The 17,548-nt window shown below is 41.6% G+C and overlaps 1 protein-coding gene across 1 annotated transcript in view; it reads left to right on the top strand.

The window, feature by feature from the left end:
* Window positions 1–17,548, top strand: part of LOC104840226 (exocyst complex component 4-like) — a 60,773-nt gene that overhangs the window by 13,292 nt on the left and 29,933 nt on the right. Inside the window, exons 2-3 of the mRNA XM_010581022.1 lie at window positions 5,915–6,104; window positions 9,252–9,446. Coding sequence (XP_010579324.1) covers window positions 5,915–6,104; window positions 9,252–9,446 — 385 coding nt within the window. The remainder of the gene's footprint in view (window positions 1–5,914; window positions 6,105–9,251; window positions 9,447–17,548) is intronic.

Genomic DNA, 17,548 nt, shown 5'->3' with positions numbered 1-17,548 from the left:
CTGAGTTCATAACCTGCATGCACTTGGTATCTAAATTGGCGTTCCTTCTGTTAGTCGTATGTTTTGAATGCTTTTGTTTTCAGGGAGTTTGTGCTGGTTTTCACTGGGATAGACTTGGTTTTCTTCCTAGTAGGTAGTATGGGGCTATGTTTTGGATTTGTGCTGGAAACAGTGTTGATAACACAGGGATGTTTTCGTTACTGCTGAGCAGGGCTTACCCAGAGCCAAGGGCTTTTCTGCTCCTCACCCCACCAGTGAGGAGGCTGGGAGGGCAGAAGAATTCGGGAGGGGACACAGCCGGGACAGCTGACCCCAATTGACCCAAGGGATATTCTAGACCATGGGACGTCATGCTCAGCATATAAAGCTGGGGGAAGAAGGAGGAGGAAGGGGGGATGTTGGGAGTGATGGCATTTGTTTTCCCAAGTCTCTGTCAGGTGTGATGGAGCCCTGCTTTCCTGGAGATGGCTGAACACCTGCCTGCCCATGGGAAATGGGGAATGAATTCCTTGGTTTGCTTTGCTTGTGCACGCGGCTTTTGCTTTACCTATTAAACTGTTTTTATCTCAACCCACAAATTTTCTCACTTTTACTCTTCCAATTCTCTCCCCCATCCTGAAGTGGGGGGAGTGAGCAAGCGGCTGTGGGGGGCTGAGTTGCAGGCTGGGGTTAAACCACAACAGAGTTCTAAAAAGCTAATGTATATTTATCATTGTTTCATAATCCTGTCCTGTTTTGTAATTCTCCCTTCAAAGTTCTTTCTGCAAAGTTCCTTTCCCAAACAATTTTGATCCTTTCTATTTGGCAAACAGTGTGTTGACTTTTCCTCTTCCTTGCCACACATTTTAATAGAACTGAAACAAGCAAAGATGCCCTTGGCTTACTTTTCTGCAGTGTTAGCAGGAACATATATAATCTCAAGAATATTAAGTATTCCTCGCTTAGCTTTTTTTGTGCATAGCAAGAAAAAGAAGTGGCTCCAGTACCAAGGGGCTTAGGTAGGAAATTCAGTTGTACAAGGTAATGTTTCAGATTCAAAGTGACATCGCTCCTTTTTGTAGTTACAGGTGCTGCTAGACTTCAAGGATTTAATGTTGTGTTTTTGAAAGAGGAAAATACAAGGTAATGAATTACTGGAGTAGAGAGAAGGTGGTGAGTTAGTTTTGGTTTAAGTAGGTGAGGGCTCATCTGATTGATACAGTGACTTGAGAAGAACATGAGCAGAAGGGTCTTACTGGTGGCTGTAAGCAGTTGTAAGTACTTGTACTGCTTTTGAATGTGTTCTAGAAATTTGTATGTGACAGCCGTGGTGGACAAAAATGTAAATTATTGTCTGGGAAAAGGTTTAATGTGTTTTTTAAAAAAAATCTAGAAGAGCCATTCTCAGTTTTATAGCACACTTGTTTCTGACATTTTGGCTTGAAACAGCTTCACTTCCTCTTATTTATATATTGCTATTCGCATCCGTTAAAGAATGGGTTTGCTTTTCTCTAAGTGCACTTTGATGGTTCTTCAATACATGCTTGTGGGACAGATCACGCGTGCAATTCTTTTCTGTTCTCCAGCCATTAATCCAGACTACTATAATGACTGGAAATAACCACGTCCTAAAACCAAAACCTTATCTTCTGAAACTTGCTGGTCTTTCAGTAAAATAAATGAAAAAGCAGTCTCTGATGTTGCCTTTCTCCATTTAGATCTTGGGTTGTGATTTAAACTTTTATCCTATCCATAAAGAGATAATTTACAGGTATTTAAGGCAAACTCATGTGGGTGAAGGGGAAAAAAAACCTGTTAGGCTTAAATTCTTTGTTGTGTGGAATTGTTTATCCCTTTTGGCATAGTGAGTGGTCCCTTTAATGTTTTAAACTAGAACAGACTAAAGGGCTGTAAATATAGGTAAATTTTCTGGTCAAAATATGAGTGTGATACTTTTCGTGATGATTGTTTCCACAATATTTTCCCAGAACAGGTAATTAAAGACAGTGAGATGTTCCCAATACTGGTGTTAATTCTGGGAAGATTTCCCAGCTGGTGCGTCTGATAGAGCCAGCTGGAAATCTTGGACCATGGCAATTGACTGAGCCTGAAAATTCTATTGAGTTGAAGTCTTACAGGTTAGGATGACAGGCTGGAATAATACGTAACAGTGTGTTAATTTGATCTTGGTTGGTCAGTATGTCCCTGGGATGTACAAAGTAGTGTTTTGTGAAAGTCCGTAACTCTTCCCTTCTCTCCCCTCCTGCTGCCTGACAGCACAGTGGTTTCACCTGGAACTCTGCAAGAATGGATCCTAGTTGTCTTGTCTTCTTGCAGGTTTGGATGCTGAAACATCCTGGTAAGGTGAAGGGAAGGCCCCATGTTGGCACTTACTGTGTGTGTGTTTGTGTGTACGTGCGGAGGAGTCGGGTAACATCACCTCCAGCACCTCCAGAACATTACTCAGCTTTAGGTAGTCTGCCTTACTGGAGCCTTCCGCAGGTAAGACCAAAGAAATGCTCTATTAATGGTTCTTCCAGCCTGGTAGTTTGTCTCCAACAGTGGTAATACAAAATATTAGGGAGGGGGTGCACACCTGGCCACTTGTTGGTGTCCAGTGCCTCTATATTTCCCTAGTGTCTACAATTGTTGAGTTAGGGATGTTGGAGGATACATTCCAGCTAGTTTCTTTCAGTATTTGTTTTGACCTGTTGTCTGTGAATACATTTAAGTCCTTTTTCTGAACCTGCTGATGCTGTGAGCCTCAAATCCTGCAGCAAGGCTCAGGAGTTCACTACCTAAAGTGTAAGTGTGCTTTATCCTTTTTTAAACGGATCTCCTGTTAGTTTCAACAAGTGCCATGAGTTCTAGTAGTGCATGATTTGGTGAAAAGCTGTTTTACATTTATGCTATTCATCTTGTTTCTGACTTCTGCAAACCTTACTCGTATGTCCTTTCAGCCTTTTCTTTTCCAAACTGAAGAGTCTTGGCCTTAGCGTCTCTGCAGCGAACAGCTGCTTCATCCCCTCTGTTGTTTTAGTTGCCCTTCCAAAGGCAACAGAAGAGAGAGAAGACCAGAACTGTGCACATCACTCCCAAGTATGGGCATAGTAAGGTTTTATACAGCAGCAGAGTGATTCCTTTGTCGTGCTTTCATCTTGTTGGATTCTGGGTTACCGCTGCATATTAAACTCATTTTTTCAGAGAACTGTAGGTGTAGAAAAAGACTTAATTAGCAACTACGTTCCCAGTGTGTGCTGCTAGGTTCCTGAAGCCAGGTTGGATGGACTGGAGCTTTGAGACTGCTGCATTCCTGTTACCTGTCTTTTTAATATGGGTTGGCAATATTTTCATGCTACTACTGGCTGTGTTGTGGGTTTAAAAAATGAGGTCTTTGGAGTTCAGACTGTGTGAGAAGGTGTGTAGTGCTCAGCGAGATGGTCTTTTTCCCCAATAAAGCATCTTGATTCTGCTGAAAGTGGCAGCAAATGTATATTATATATCTAAACAGACAAATAGCAAAATGACCACTAAAATTGATGCTTTTGGTTAGACATTGTCATTATTTCATTTCAGTAGGAATAAGCTTGTGGTACCTCACGAAGGCTTCTGATTTCCAGCTATACTAGCTTTGTCCTTCTTTTGACATGTTTTGTGGTTTCAAAGGTACTGGTCCTGTTGTGACCTCTCTCAGGCTTCATAAACATCTATGTTTTGGCTGAGCAAATGTCAAGTGTTTTTAGTAAAAAAATATTTTTCCTGTAGAGGGCAGGTTAAACTCAATTACAAGAACAAAAACAACTGGGCAGCACAGTTTGAATCTGCTTAAAAAATATGGATGTAACTGGAAGTTGTTAGGGAGCCTAAGTTGGGCAGGAACTTGCTGGAGCATTAGAAAAGGCATGTGACATTCTCTGACAGTACAATGATGTAGTCTTAGCCTTGGAGGAAAATCTTTAGCTTTTGTAACAAACTACTGGCTTTGCAGATGGATTCAAGCCAAAGCTTGAACAGCTTTGGCAAATCAAGAATTCTGAAATTGAATTTTGTTTAATTAAAACTAAAAACTTTTCTAGTCTGTGATATAGGCCAATTTGGTTCCGCTTCTACATTGTCTGTAGCAGTCCGCGATTCTCCTGCAATCTATAAGGCAGGTTAGAGAGAATCGATGTTTTCATTAACTACTGAGACAAGCAATACTGTTCAGCTTCCAACTCAAACAATACGTCAATTCCTAAAAAGGATATACATTCGTGTCTGGTGTAACCATGCTGAAGAACATTCTTCTAACAAAAATAAGCAGTTCTTCACAAAGAAAACATATTCGTGTGCAAGAGCTCTTAATGGAGGAAGATTTACTGTCAAACACATTCTTGCACATGCTTTCTATTCATCTATTACAGCATGAACCCAAACTTCACCGCATCTCACAAGTACTGTAAGTTTAATACTGTTGCATTAACTGTATGCTTAGCATTGTTTTCCAGCATATCTTCGTACATTACTTTGAAGTGTTTACATGACCTCTGCTAACAGCGTTGAGTGTTTCAGTAGTACTCAGTGCATGTAATTGCAATTTGCTTGTTTGAGGAACCAGTGCTGTGTATTCCCCAGGTGAGAGAGAAACTGGGCCACAAGGACACGGATCTGCCTGCGCAGCCTATTCCACTGAAAAGCAGATATTTACATCAGGAGTCTGTAGTAGCTAAGAGCTGTGTGTAGCTCACGCTCTAGTGTCAAGACGCAGTCTGCAATGTGAATGTGCTGCAAGCATGATGGCAGAGGTCTGTGGTAAAGCAGAGGCTGTAATCCAGAGTTCTTAATTCCAGGCTTGTTCTCTAACCAGTGTACTACTGTTCTTACTTTACAGGTCCTTTTTGCATGATATTAAAGTGCTTTGCATAGAGTACAAGTTAAGAAATATATCTTTTTTTGTGAAAACATGATTTAAGACACAACTAAGAATGTTTGGGAGTAGAATATTAATGTAATAACATTAGAAAGCATTCCTGTTCCTGTAGCTACCATGAAGCATGGAACTTGAAACACTACAAATAAATTTTATGTATCAGAAGAAGCTATGCTGTTAGTGGAATGAGAAAGGGGTTTCTCATCTCAGCATGTTCTTCGTGCAAGAGGAGGGGTGCGCCTGCATCCCCTGTAAAATGTGCAGCTCTTGGTGTTTGGGAGTCGGGTGGAGAGTGTGAGGCACCCATGCTGATAGTCTGAGGCATAACAAAAGAATGTGGTATCTGTTACCCTTCTGCCACTGCCATCTGAAAGTGAAAAGGAGTGTTAAAACTGTGTAAAGTAAAATACATCACTTGGGTACTTTGTCTTCTTTCAGGGTTTTGTAGCATATATTTTTGGCTGTAATTCCTCTGTCCTCCTTGGTAGTTGAGTAGGACAAGTGAGTGTGTGCTCCTGTCTTCCTCTTGTGCCGTGTTCCGTGTGGTAGTACAGATCTGCTTGCTCATTTGAGTTTTCTTAGCTGCACTTTCTGGGATCGTGATCCCCAGTGAAATGGCTTTTTGGTTTTTCTCTTCTTTTTAAAGATGGGAGTCTTTGAGTAGGTGGTACAGCCTGTTTTTCTTTGAAGGGAAGAAAGAGTAGCGAACTGGAAGTTTGGGGTATGTCTCTGTCGGCTTTCTGAGAGAGAGGGAGCATTTCTTGTATGTTTAAGTTCTTTTTTTACATTTCTTTGGGAAGAGCTTTTGCACTTGAGTTCCTATTACTTTCCTAATGGTATTGGAGAATTCAGAAAAAGCTGTCAACTACTAACCTTTCTTGTGTCCTGCTTGTTGTCAATGAAAATACTCTTAAATAAACCAGAGTGACTGGTTTGTGGTAGGTAGTGCGTTTTTTTAGGCAAAGGCTTCTTGTCCTTATAGATAATTTCAAAATAACCCTATTTCGGTAATCTTTTTGTCCTTAGGACTTTATCTACCAGTGATGATGTTGAGGACCGAGAGACTGAGAAAGGCCGCCTGGAAGAAGCTTATGAGAAATGTGACCGGGATTTGGATGAGCTCATTGTCCAGCACTACACTGAGCTCACCACTGCGATCCGCACATACCAGAGCATCACAGAGCGCATCACCAACTCGCGCAACAAGATCAAACAGGTGAAGTCTAGCTTTGCACGTGTTTCTGTGTTTGCATCCGCTTGATAGCGTGTACTCTGTGTACAAATCTGTGCAACTCCTGTACCTTTTTCCTGCGTACTGTCCTTTCACTGGTAGTGTTGTAAGCTCCCATTTTAGCCTTTTATTTCTCTCTCCCTTTTTCCAGCTACTTGTCATCATCCTGAACTGAACTAAAAAATGAATTGAGAAAGCACTGTACCGACTAATTCTGAACTAGGTCTGATTTTTCAAGTTGCTCTGTGTCATGGTTAGGAGTGGACCACCCAGTCCTAATACAGCGGTCCCACACTATGTCTTACTAGCAGTGTGTTTTCCATAGGATCTCTCTGTTGTTTGAGAACACAAGTAATTAAAAAGCAAAATGAGAAGTGGATATATAGTGCAAAGCTTTGCGGTGCCCCCTGTTCATTTATTGCCTGGGCATGTTGCTATCAGGTTTTTGAAGTCTTAAGGGCTGCTAAGCTTACACCCTTCCATCTAATCTGTTCATGTTTTGATATGTTGGCCTTCAACCTCCTCCTAAATAGTCTGGGTGATTCATCAGCTTGCTTTTCGCTCAGAGAATCTGAATTTTGGTGCTATTTCCAAATTCAGTTCTGTTGTGTGAATGTACATGAACTCTGTGCCCCCGTATCTCTCTGTATTTTGAGTGCTCACACTTCAGTAGCACGCCAGTAAATAACTCTGGCACTCTTTGTTGTGGACTTGTTCCATCTGCTCTCTCCCTGCAGCGATAGATTAGTTCTTTGGTCTCCTGTCCTATCTTTTACTTCCTGTGTAGTTTGCTATACCTAAACTTTGCAAACTAGGCACCAAATTTATTCCATTTTATTTTCCTGGCTCTGTGGAGGTCTCATCTTAAAACCTTTCACAGCAGTGCTTTAGGAGCAGTAGGCTTTTACCCTTCTGGGACTATGTACTGACCCTTCTGGCTTTTAAAATTCATTTAGCATTTTCAAAGAAAATGAGGCCATTCAGATGCTTTCCAAGGGTAAGAGTTCATTCTAGGATTTATGTACAAAGCTCAGCACTTTGAAAGCAGAGATCAATTGCACTAAATTTGAAATAAACTGTAGCCAGTGGCCTATTTTCACGCAGTATACTAAGCTTTGCAGAGGTCAAACCAAACATATAGGGGTGTGACCTTTTGGTCCCACCTAGAAGAATGACTGTAAGGGTGAAGGACCTTTTGATATTTAAGTTTTCTTATTAGTTTTGGTCAATATGTATTGAAGTAGCTTTGACCTGATCTCATGGGAGGCCCCAGGTCTGGTTTGTCATCAATCTGTATTACACTATCAGCCTGTCTTTTGATGTTCCCCTCTTGAGGAAGGTGGATGAAGGTACAGGTGTTTACTTGCATTAGGAATTGTGGAAGTGATAGATAGTCCAGATCCCTCTGTGCATCTACCTTTTGTAGTCAATTCTTGTATGAATTCCTGCTGGGAAAGGCTTGGTTTTGAATGTAGCTTTAGAGGTGTTACCACTGTAAAACTGAATTATGAAGCAGAAACAATTGGGTCTACCAAAGGGTAGTTCTTCCTTAAAGATTTGCTGTTCGCTCCTTTCCCTGCTCCCAAATGTAGATACAGTTGATCTCCTTTCTTGCAAGGACAGGAGTCGGAATGTCTTGTGAGATTCCTTCCAGCCCCATGATTGTTGTACTGACCTAATTTGGCTCTATGTAACAGCAGTCCACTGATGATGGTGTGCTAGGTCAGTGAAACATTTTAAATTAAGGTATTGAACAGGGATTAAGTCTGAAATGAACTCTATGCATTTTAGTTTCCCTCTGCTTTTGCAGCAAGTTATGACACTCTTACATTAGCTTTTCTCTTGGCTGAGGATTTTTTGATGTTGTTCCTTTCAGAAGGACATTGTGGAGTGCAGTGTTACTGTATTGAAATCTTAGTCTCTTCTGACTCTGGATTGAGGCTGTTTTATGTAGCTATTGTTATTTGCTGTTTGTCTGTATTTTGGTCCATCTATGTGTTTCGCTTCTATATTTTTTTTAAACTGCCTTTAGATGGACAAGGTAGGAGAATGTGCAGCTGAAGTGGGATTTCTGGAGTGCTTTGAAGGCTCATTATTTAAAAATAAATTGAAGGGCCTACTTCTGAGAGTCTTTCTTCATGTGTAATTCAGTGAGAGTTCAGCCTGAGAAAAGGTTGGACCCTAAGTATTCATAACTTATCACAAAAACAAGAGTGGTGTGAAAGCAATGTGTGAAGCTGCGTTGCTAATTGCTTCCACATTTTAATATGTATTATTGATTTGCATTATGCAAGAAAAGCTAGGTTATATTGACGTTACTAGAAGATATTGGGAGAACCTGAAAGCAGGGAATGCAGGCTGTGCGTTTGATCAGAAAGAATGGAGAAGGAAACATCTTGATGTTTCCTGAATGGGGTAGAATAGTAGAGACTTTGCTACTTAGAGAGGATGGCATGAGGCTTGAAAACAAACAGAATAGCAAACACCAAGGTGTTTTTCTAGGTGATGTAATGGCCTTGATAAATAATGGAAATGCTGTATTGACCTGTATCTTAACTGCTATTTGTTCCAATGAAACCACATCTCGTACAAAAAAAAAATTTGTATTGCTCAAGATATTAGGAAAATGGTTGTACTCTTAGATAGTCATGTTTCAAGAAATTGACACCAAACTTGAAGAAAGGAGGAGATGTGCCAAAAGATTTAATAGGCAGATGGAAAATGTTTACAGTGGAAAAATTAGTAGTGGCTTATTTGCTTTCACTGAAAATTGGATTCTTGCTGTATGCCAAAATACTGAATTGATTTTTAGAAAACATGCAAATAAGTCTTTGGTCATGGTTAATAGGATGCTGTGTTTGTTCACATTATGATACTTAAGTTAAATTTTCACTAGTGGTACAAAACTTGTACTAAACCCCATTTCACTATGAAGGCAGTTCCAGTTTGTATGTGCTTTATGTTTCCCTTCAGCCAAAGGAATAACCAGAAATTTTAAGGAACTTTGGTTTGCTTATAGTCTTGTGATATTTTTGGAATTCCTAATAAAATAAATTTGGAAAAGGGCTGATCTATGTTAGAAGTGCCAGTTACAGGGACAGATTAGTTAATCTTTTGACATGTTGCTTTTAGGTGAAGGAGAATCTGCTGTCATGCAAGATGCTGCTGCATTGCAAGCGGGATGAGTTGCGCAAGCTGTGGATTGAAGGGATTGAGCACAAACATGTCCTGAATTTGCTGGATGAGATAGAGAACATCAAGCAAGTGCCTCAGAAGCTGGAACAGTGCATGGCCAGCAAGCACTACCTCAATGCAACAGACATGCTGGTAAGATGCAGTACCTTGTGCTGGGCCAGTATCTAGCAGAAACATGCTGGTCAGCTGTCTGATCACCTGCAGACAGATCTGCCGTCTGTGCTATTATTTGCCTTTTTTTAAATTTTTTTTATTGCTTAGTTTCTTTGGTCATTTGCTGCTTTCTTGTACGGGAATTTCTGTTTGGTTTTGTTTTGATCCTTCCTGACTGGACTTAGGGTTACAGTCTCTCATCCTGTTTGGTTAGCTCTTGTCTTTCAGAGCTGTCTGTTTACGTGTCCTGACCCTGGTGATTTCTGTAACCATCTAGTTCTTTACCCATTTATCTGCACAAAGGATTTCCTTCTGCTTTTGCAACCTGTATCATCTTCTTTCTTTATATCTTAACAATTATTTCAAAACAATATGTGTTATTGTGGTGCGTTAATTCTGGCTGAATGCCAGGTGCCCACCAAAACCGTTCTATCACTCCCCCCCTCCTCAGCTGGACAGGGGAGAGAAAATGTAACAAAGGTCTTGTGGGTCGAGATAAGGACAGGAGAGATCACTCAACCAATTACCGTCATGGGCAAAACAGACTCAACTTGGGGAAAACTAGCTTAATTTATTGCCAGTCAACCAGAGTAGGGTAATGAGAAATAAAATCAAATCTCAAAACACATTCCCTCCACCACTCCCGTCTTCCCAGGCACAGCTTCACTCCTGGATTGTCTACCTACCCCCTCCCAGCAGTGCAGGGGGATGGGGAATGGGGGTTACAGTCAGTTCATCACTCGTTGTCTCTGCTGCTTCATCCTCTTCAGAGGCAGGACTCATCACACTCTTCCTCTGCTCCGGCGTGGGGTCCCTCTCATGGGAGACAGTCCTCCATTAACTTCTCCAGCGTGGGTCCCTTCCCCGGGCTGCAGTCCTTCAGGCACAGCCTGCTCCAGCGTGGGTCCCCCACGGGGTCACAAGTCCTGCCAGCAAACCTGCTCCAGCCTGGGCTTCCCATGGGGTCCCAGCCTCCTTCGGGCATCCCCCTGCTCCGGCCTGGGGTCGTCTCTCCCCGGGCTGCAGGTGGAGATCTGCTCCCCCATGGACCTCCCTGGGCTGCAGGGGGACAGCCTGCCTCACCGTGGTCTTCCCCACGGGCTGCAGGGGAATCTCTGCTCCGGCGCCTGGAGCATCTCCTCCCCTCCTTCTGCACTGACCTGGGGGTCTGCAGGGTTGTTTGTCTTACATGTTCTCACTCTTCTCTCTGGCTGCCGTTTCTGTGCCTGCTGCAACTTTTTTCCCTTCTTAAATATGTTCTCCCAGAGGTGCTACCACCATCGCTGATGGGCTCGGCCTTAGCCAGCGGTGGGTCCACCTTGGAGCCGGCTGGCCTTGGCTCTGTCGGACATGGGGGAAGCTTCCAGCAGCTTCTCACAGCAGCTTCTCACAGAAGCCCCCCCTGTAACCTCCCCGCTACCAAAACCTTGCGACCCAAACCCAATACAGTTATAGAAGAACTATCTTGTTTCTCTCCTATTTCATCTCCCAGAACACACTTACAACTTTGGCCATTATTCAGAGGGGAGACTGTCTTTCACCATTTAGGTGTGTTTGCCTCTCATTGTCTTCCTTTACGTCTTTTACCATGGCCCTTGGTCCTTTCTACTTATTTCCAGCTCTTTTTTTCATCTTTTTTCTCCTTCCCTTGAAGTGTTTTTCCTTTTCAGTTCCATCTCTTTTATAAGCATACCTTTCAATTCCAGTCTTGCGGTGGAGGTAGAAGTTGCCTGGCCTTCTTTAATAAGAGTCTTTTTCTGTCTTTGTTTCTAAACTTAACAAGCACACTTCCTCACCAGGCTCCAGTCCTTTCTTTCCTGGAACTGTTTTCTACCAGTAATTAAAAACTTTACAAGGGAGGTGATTTTTTACTTCTACTCAGTCCTGACATGTGGAGTGCTGAGTCCAGTAAGAGAGAGAGAGGGAGTTACTGGATCGAGTCCAGTGAAGGATCACAAAGATGGTTAAGGCACAGGAGCATCTCACGTGTAAGGCGAGGCTGAGAGAGCTGGGACTGCTTCACTTGAAGAGAAACCTCAGGGAGATCCTTTCAATGGTTATAAATGTCTGATGGGAGGGTGCAAAGAAAACAGAGCCAGACTTTTTTCAGTGGTGCCCAGTGACAGGAGAAGAGGCAATGGACACATATGACTGAAACATAAGAAATATGTCTGAACATAAGAAGACACTTTTTTACTGTAACGATGGTTGAACACTGGAACAGGTTGCCCAGAGAGGTGGTGGAGTCCCCATCCATGCAAAATTTTCAAAACCAGAGTGGATGTGGTCCTGGGCAACTGGCTCTAGGTGACCATGCTTGAGCAGGGGGGTGGATTAGATATTCTTTAGAGGTCCTTTCTGACCTTAAGCAGTCTGTGATTCAAAAATGAAGGCAAAAGAATTATGTCTGCTCATATTCCTCTTTGTGTTTGCCAGAGAACGCCTTTAAGGAAGTCTTTTCATTGCCTTCCTTTGTTATTGTTTTTTTCAACTTTACTGTCCTTTGTATTTCTCTTAGCTGTAGCTCTTCACTTCTTTTTAATAAGTCGTTATTCAACAGGATAAAGAGCTGGAATCCTAGTATTGTCACCTCATATTCCTAGAGCCCAGACATGAACTTTAATTTCCTTCTTTCCGTTTTATCTCATTTTACCTTAAACACGACTGTCTAAAACTTACCTTGTTCCCGCTGAAACATTTTCAACAGTTAGATGTCAGTCTTGTCATCCCTTTCTCTGACGGCATGTGTAACACTGTCTGGATTTTTGTTGTTGCCGTCACATCCTCTTGTCTGATTTCACTCTGCCGTCACCTTCCTCATTTTTTTTTCGGTTGCTTATGTTCTGTTTTCATGTCACACTTGGTGAAATCATCTTCTATAATCTTGTCACAATTTTCCCTTTTTTCCTTTTTGAAAACCATCTTCCAGGAACCCTCACAATCTTATTCTCCTTAGAGTCTCACTGTGCTTCTAATATGAACTGTTGTCTTGTGTCTTTTCCCACCATGTTGTAAGCCGTCTGGGATGGGTAATGCAGCTATTTCTGTTAAGTAATGTAGGGTGGAATTTTTATGATACTTCATAAAATGTTATGTAAAACCTATTAGAATTCCTGAAAACAGATCAGCAATGCAATGACTTGAGGCAGCATATATGTGAAGAGTGCAGTCAGGTTTTGTCAAAATGTTTGTCAAGTTTCTAACACAGGAAATTGGAGTGTGGTGTTCGTCTGGTATTTTCAATTATGGGAGATGAAGAAGTAGATGTAGATTAGGGGTAGCCAGTGGAGGGGGAAAAACACAGTATTCACTGTTAATGTCAGTATCAATTGAAAAATGCTTTCTTTTACTGATGGACTTGCCAGTTTCCTTGGTGTGTTTTTTTTTTTTTTCTTTTTAAATTCAGAAAAGTTATTTTCAGAAAGAAGTTCCAGAAAAGTAATTAATTTCCTATCTGGAATATAAGATAAGAAGTGTAAGAAGAAAATAACAATACTTAGGATTTATCATATAATATGCTTTAGAAGTGGTTTGCAATATGTGTATTTGTGATATCTTATTGGTTTGCAATATATTGTGTATGCAGTTATTTCATATATACACTTATATACATACACATATGTGTGGATGTAGGTAACGTTGCCTAAGGCTATGAGATAGAGCCGATATTACACCTCACTGAAGTATGGACTTCTGTATTATACTGTGCTGTTTTTTTGTTGGTTGGTTGTTTTTTGTTTTTGGTTTTTTTTCCAGAATAGAGTATCTTTTCTAAGAAATCAAGTGATAATGATACAAAAAGCAGCTGTTAAGGTTGGGGTTTTTTTTAAAAATATATCAAGAAATGCAAAGAAAACTCAAGTGAAAATTGAACACACTATTTCAGCTGTTCATTGACACTTGCAGTTCTCATTTGAAGACAAGTGTACCTGTAAAAAATAAATAGTAACCTACCTGCATTTGGAGCTTTTTCATAGACAAAAATCGCTGTAGGCTCATTGGCTTTTGCCATCTTCTGTTAACGCTGCCTCTGCAAGGCTGTGATGTTGTAATCGCTCACTGGCTGCAGGATAATTCCTTTCTCCTTTTATATGATATGAATATTATGTAAAATAATTACTAAACCGTCAGGGATGCAGAGTGTATATAGATCTCTCTGTCCTTTTGTTTCATTCCTCAAGGTAAACAGATGCTCATGGCTTATAAAAAGCCCAAAGTGATCTGACAAGGAGCTTGTATCCCTCACATTGAAATTGGAGCACTGATTAATATTGTTGCCTGTAGCCTTGTGATACGTACAGTCGAAATTAGACCTTTGCAGTCATCGTGTTAGGTTGATGCAAGCATTCTAATGGCATAATTTCTGGTTGCCGCATCACATTTCTGCAGTCTGTTCTTTGTATTCCACTCACATTAATTGAAGTAATTTTGCCGCTGAAGCATGTTTCAAACCTCTGCATTTAAATTGAAATTTTAATTCCCTTATTGTTTGGAAAAGACGGCTGAAGATGGCTTGTTACAGGTTTCATTATCACTCAAAACTCTCCAGCTGGTTCTAATGCACAATGACTGAGTAATGCTGGGAAGAATTGTTAATAAAAGAGTGGCAGCTTTTCCCAGTAGTATGAACACAATGCAAAGGTATTTTGTGACAGCTTACATTTGTATGAAGTTAAAAATTTTAAGTGGCAGCTCTTTTGTTTCTGATTCTGTATCCATCTAGAGTAGCACAGACGAGCTTCAGATATCATGTATTCATGTTCTGTGTTCCTCCAGCATCTTGATAACGCACGCTCTGGTGAACGGAGCTGGTAGGATCAAGTTTGCTGTTCTGTAATTGCACCTTACAGTTTGTTTTAAAAGAACCTAGTTCCAAGGTCCTTTGAATTGTGAAGCTTTGGAGAAATTAGGAGGGTCTGGAACAGATACAATACATTTTAGGTGTTTTCAATTTCTGTATATGATTTTTTTTTTTCAATATGAGTTTGTACCTTTTTCTGTAAAGGATCTGTTTTTTCACACACTTCGTTGCTAAAGGTAACATTCACATTTATGTGGCAATTGTGGCATGTGCACGCATATGTGTGTATATTCTGCTTCACGTAAAACATAAAAAGGAGGCTTGGGGAGACCTTAACATGCTCTACAACTTCCTGAAAGGAGGTTGTAGTGAGGTGGGTGCCAGTCTCTTTTCCCAAGTAACAAGTGACAGGACAAGAGGGAATGGCCTCAAGTTGCACCAGGGCAAGTTTAGCTTGGATATTAGGAAAAATTTCTTCACTGAAAGGGTTGTCAAGCATTGGAACGGGCTGCCCAGGGAAGTGGTGGAGTCACCATGCCTGGAGGTATTTAAAAGACGTGTAGACATGGCACGTAGGGATGTGGGCTCGTGGTGGACTTGGCAGTGTTAGGTTAACGGTTGGACTCGAAGATCTTCAAGGTCTTTTCCAACCTAAATGATTCTATGATCAGGTGCTAAGAGGAGAATTCTGACACAGAAGGAGCTTCCTGTGAAAAGGCAGTGGGCAGTCTCCAAAAGGGAGAGCAGCAGAGCTGGCGGCAGAGGCAAGCTGGGGTTGGGGCTATAGCTACCACTTGGCCTGGAAGCATGAGCTTGGATGCTGGAAGGCAGGAATCCAACTTCTTCTGGAAGAGATGTTTTAGATGTGCTACACAAAACTGTTGCCAAGCCAGAGCCTGAAGCAGAGGGCACGCAGCAGGATGGGCAGCAGTGGGCAAGGACAGAAGGATTCTTGCTGGGAGGAAGCGGTTCCGTGTCTAGTCTCCCCCAGCACTGGACTGGGTATTGAAGGGCGGTACGCTCTGCCTAGCAGTTACTTAACTCAAGTATTGTAGAGGTCTGTGGTGTTGATCTAATTGTTCTGGCTCCACTGTTGACCCATGAGGTACTCAGAGGGAGAAATTAATATTTTCCATTTGTTTAAATAATCTAAGAGATGAAATGCTGAAAACAGTTGAAGGAAGAAATGTTGTTGAATCAAGTAATTAAAGGTCATATCATAATACGATTAAATGAAAATTGCTTAGGCTACTTTCTTTGCATTTCCTGGCTTTTATGTGTCTAGCTTTGCAATTTTAATGAACTAATACCACTTTGTCAAAGTATATAGGGTTTTTTAAAAAAATCTTTTAATTCCAATAGACCATGAAGCTCTGTGTTTCACTCCAGCCGGCAGCTAAGCACCACACAGCTGCTCGCTTACTGCCCCCACGTCAGGATAGGGGAGAGAATTGGAAGGGTAAAAGTGAGAAAACTTGTGGGTTGAGATAAAGACAGTTTAATCGGTAAAGCAAAAGCCACGTGCACAAGCAAAGCAAACCGAGGAATCCATTCCCCACTTCCCATGGGCAGGCAGGTGTTCAGCCATCTCCAGGACAGCAGGGCTCCAGCACACCTGACGGTGACTTGGGAAGACAAACGCCATCACTCCCAACATCTCCCCCTTCCTTCTTCTTCCCCCAGCTCTATATGCTGAGCATGACGTCCCTTGGTCTGGAATATCCCTTGGGTCGGTTGGGGTGAGAAGCAGAAAAGCCCTTGGCTCTGGGTAAGCACTGCTCAGCAGTAACTAAAACATCCCTGGGTTATCAACCCTGTTCCCAGCACAAATCCAAAACACAGCCCCATGCCAACTACTATGAAGAAAATTAAGTTTATCCCAGCCCAAACCAGCACAACTTACTCTGAACTTGATTTATCAGTGCAGTACAGTTCCTTTGGGGTGGCATTGTGTCAGGTAACAAAACATCATGAAACTGCAGAAATACATCCGTAGGATAAGAGTGAGGATAACTGCTATTTCCAGTTGAATTTCTTTCTTGTTAGGAGGATGACAGGAGGGAAGTATGAAGATGGAAAGAAGGAAATATGAAGCCCTCTGACTAGTCTTCACTTAAGTTTAACTTCACACTTCCTTGTGTGACAGAGCTAGGAACTGATGTGTATATGTGTTTTACTCATGAGCACATCCTTCTCCTTTAGCCTCTGTGTCTTTGTCCCAAGAAATACAAAGCTGAAATGACAGTAATTTGTTTCTCAAGAAGTAGGCCAGGGAATGCTCCAACACCTACTTTTCTTTCTTTTTCAATGTTAAGGACTTCTATTTCAGTTTCCGTATGTCAGGGAAAGAATAATATATGTCTACTGCTCTGCTTTCTGAAGTGGATAATAATATCAGGCTTTTCTCAGAGCTGACCGCTTTCTTACTGCAAATTTGCATTGTTGCCAGTTTGTTCAGTTTCTAGAGTCGAGCTAGTGGCTGTTACTGTTGTTGTATTCAATTAAATGTACTTGGCGTGGCATCCAGCTGTACAGGAGAGGAGATTGGTTTGCAGGTAAATTAGGTCATTTTCAATTGTGCTGATGCAGCAGAGTGAAAGCATACTGACTTCACCACTGGCATCCTTATGATGCATTAAATGTATTTTTGCTCAGCTCCATAGACTGTAAGATCTGTATTGAGTTATTTTTTCTGAAGAGCATTACTTTGTTGTGAAATCTAACCTTTATGTCAGGAATATACCAATCTGAACTGGAGATGCTGACCAGCTCCATTGTCTGCATGCCAAAGCATTTTACATTCCTTTTTTTTTTTTTTAACTGCACGGCTTTACAACACAACTGGGTTACTTGGTGAGAACGTGGGCAGAAGTCAAAGACATTTTAGTAGGGGAAATGCTGCGCAGAGATAATCATAAAGCTACTGAGGCCATTGGAAGGGAGAGGTGGCATAGGAAAAGGAAATAGAGGAGAGACTAAGAATGGGTACAGATATTTTGGAGAACAGTGTATGAGAACAGGAACCTCACTTGCTCTGGGAAGTGGGAGTCAAACAAGGAGCTTAAAATACTGAAAAGTTTCCTAAGGAGCAAAGAGAGGATATTGCTCTGTGTGTGTGTACACATGGGCATATTTGGCCTCTTCTCTCTCGTCCCATAATGAAAGTCTCCTATGTGATAAGTGTCCCCTACCTTTCTATGCACTTCATGTTAATCCTCCTTGAAGGCATTTGGAGTGATTAATGTCTTCCCAGAAAACATTGGATGTTTGTAGCCCTGGG

Source organism: Haliaeetus leucocephalus, unplaced genomic scaffold, assembly GCF_000737465.1.
Source record: "Haliaeetus leucocephalus isolate CR32 unplaced genomic scaffold, Haliaeetus_leucocephalus-4.0 Scaffold751, whole genome shotgun sequence".
Classification (NCBI taxonomy): Eukaryota; Metazoa; Chordata; class Aves; order Accipitriformes; family Accipitridae; genus Haliaeetus; species Haliaeetus leucocephalus.
This window is presented reverse-complemented; position numbering and strand designations above follow the sequence as displayed.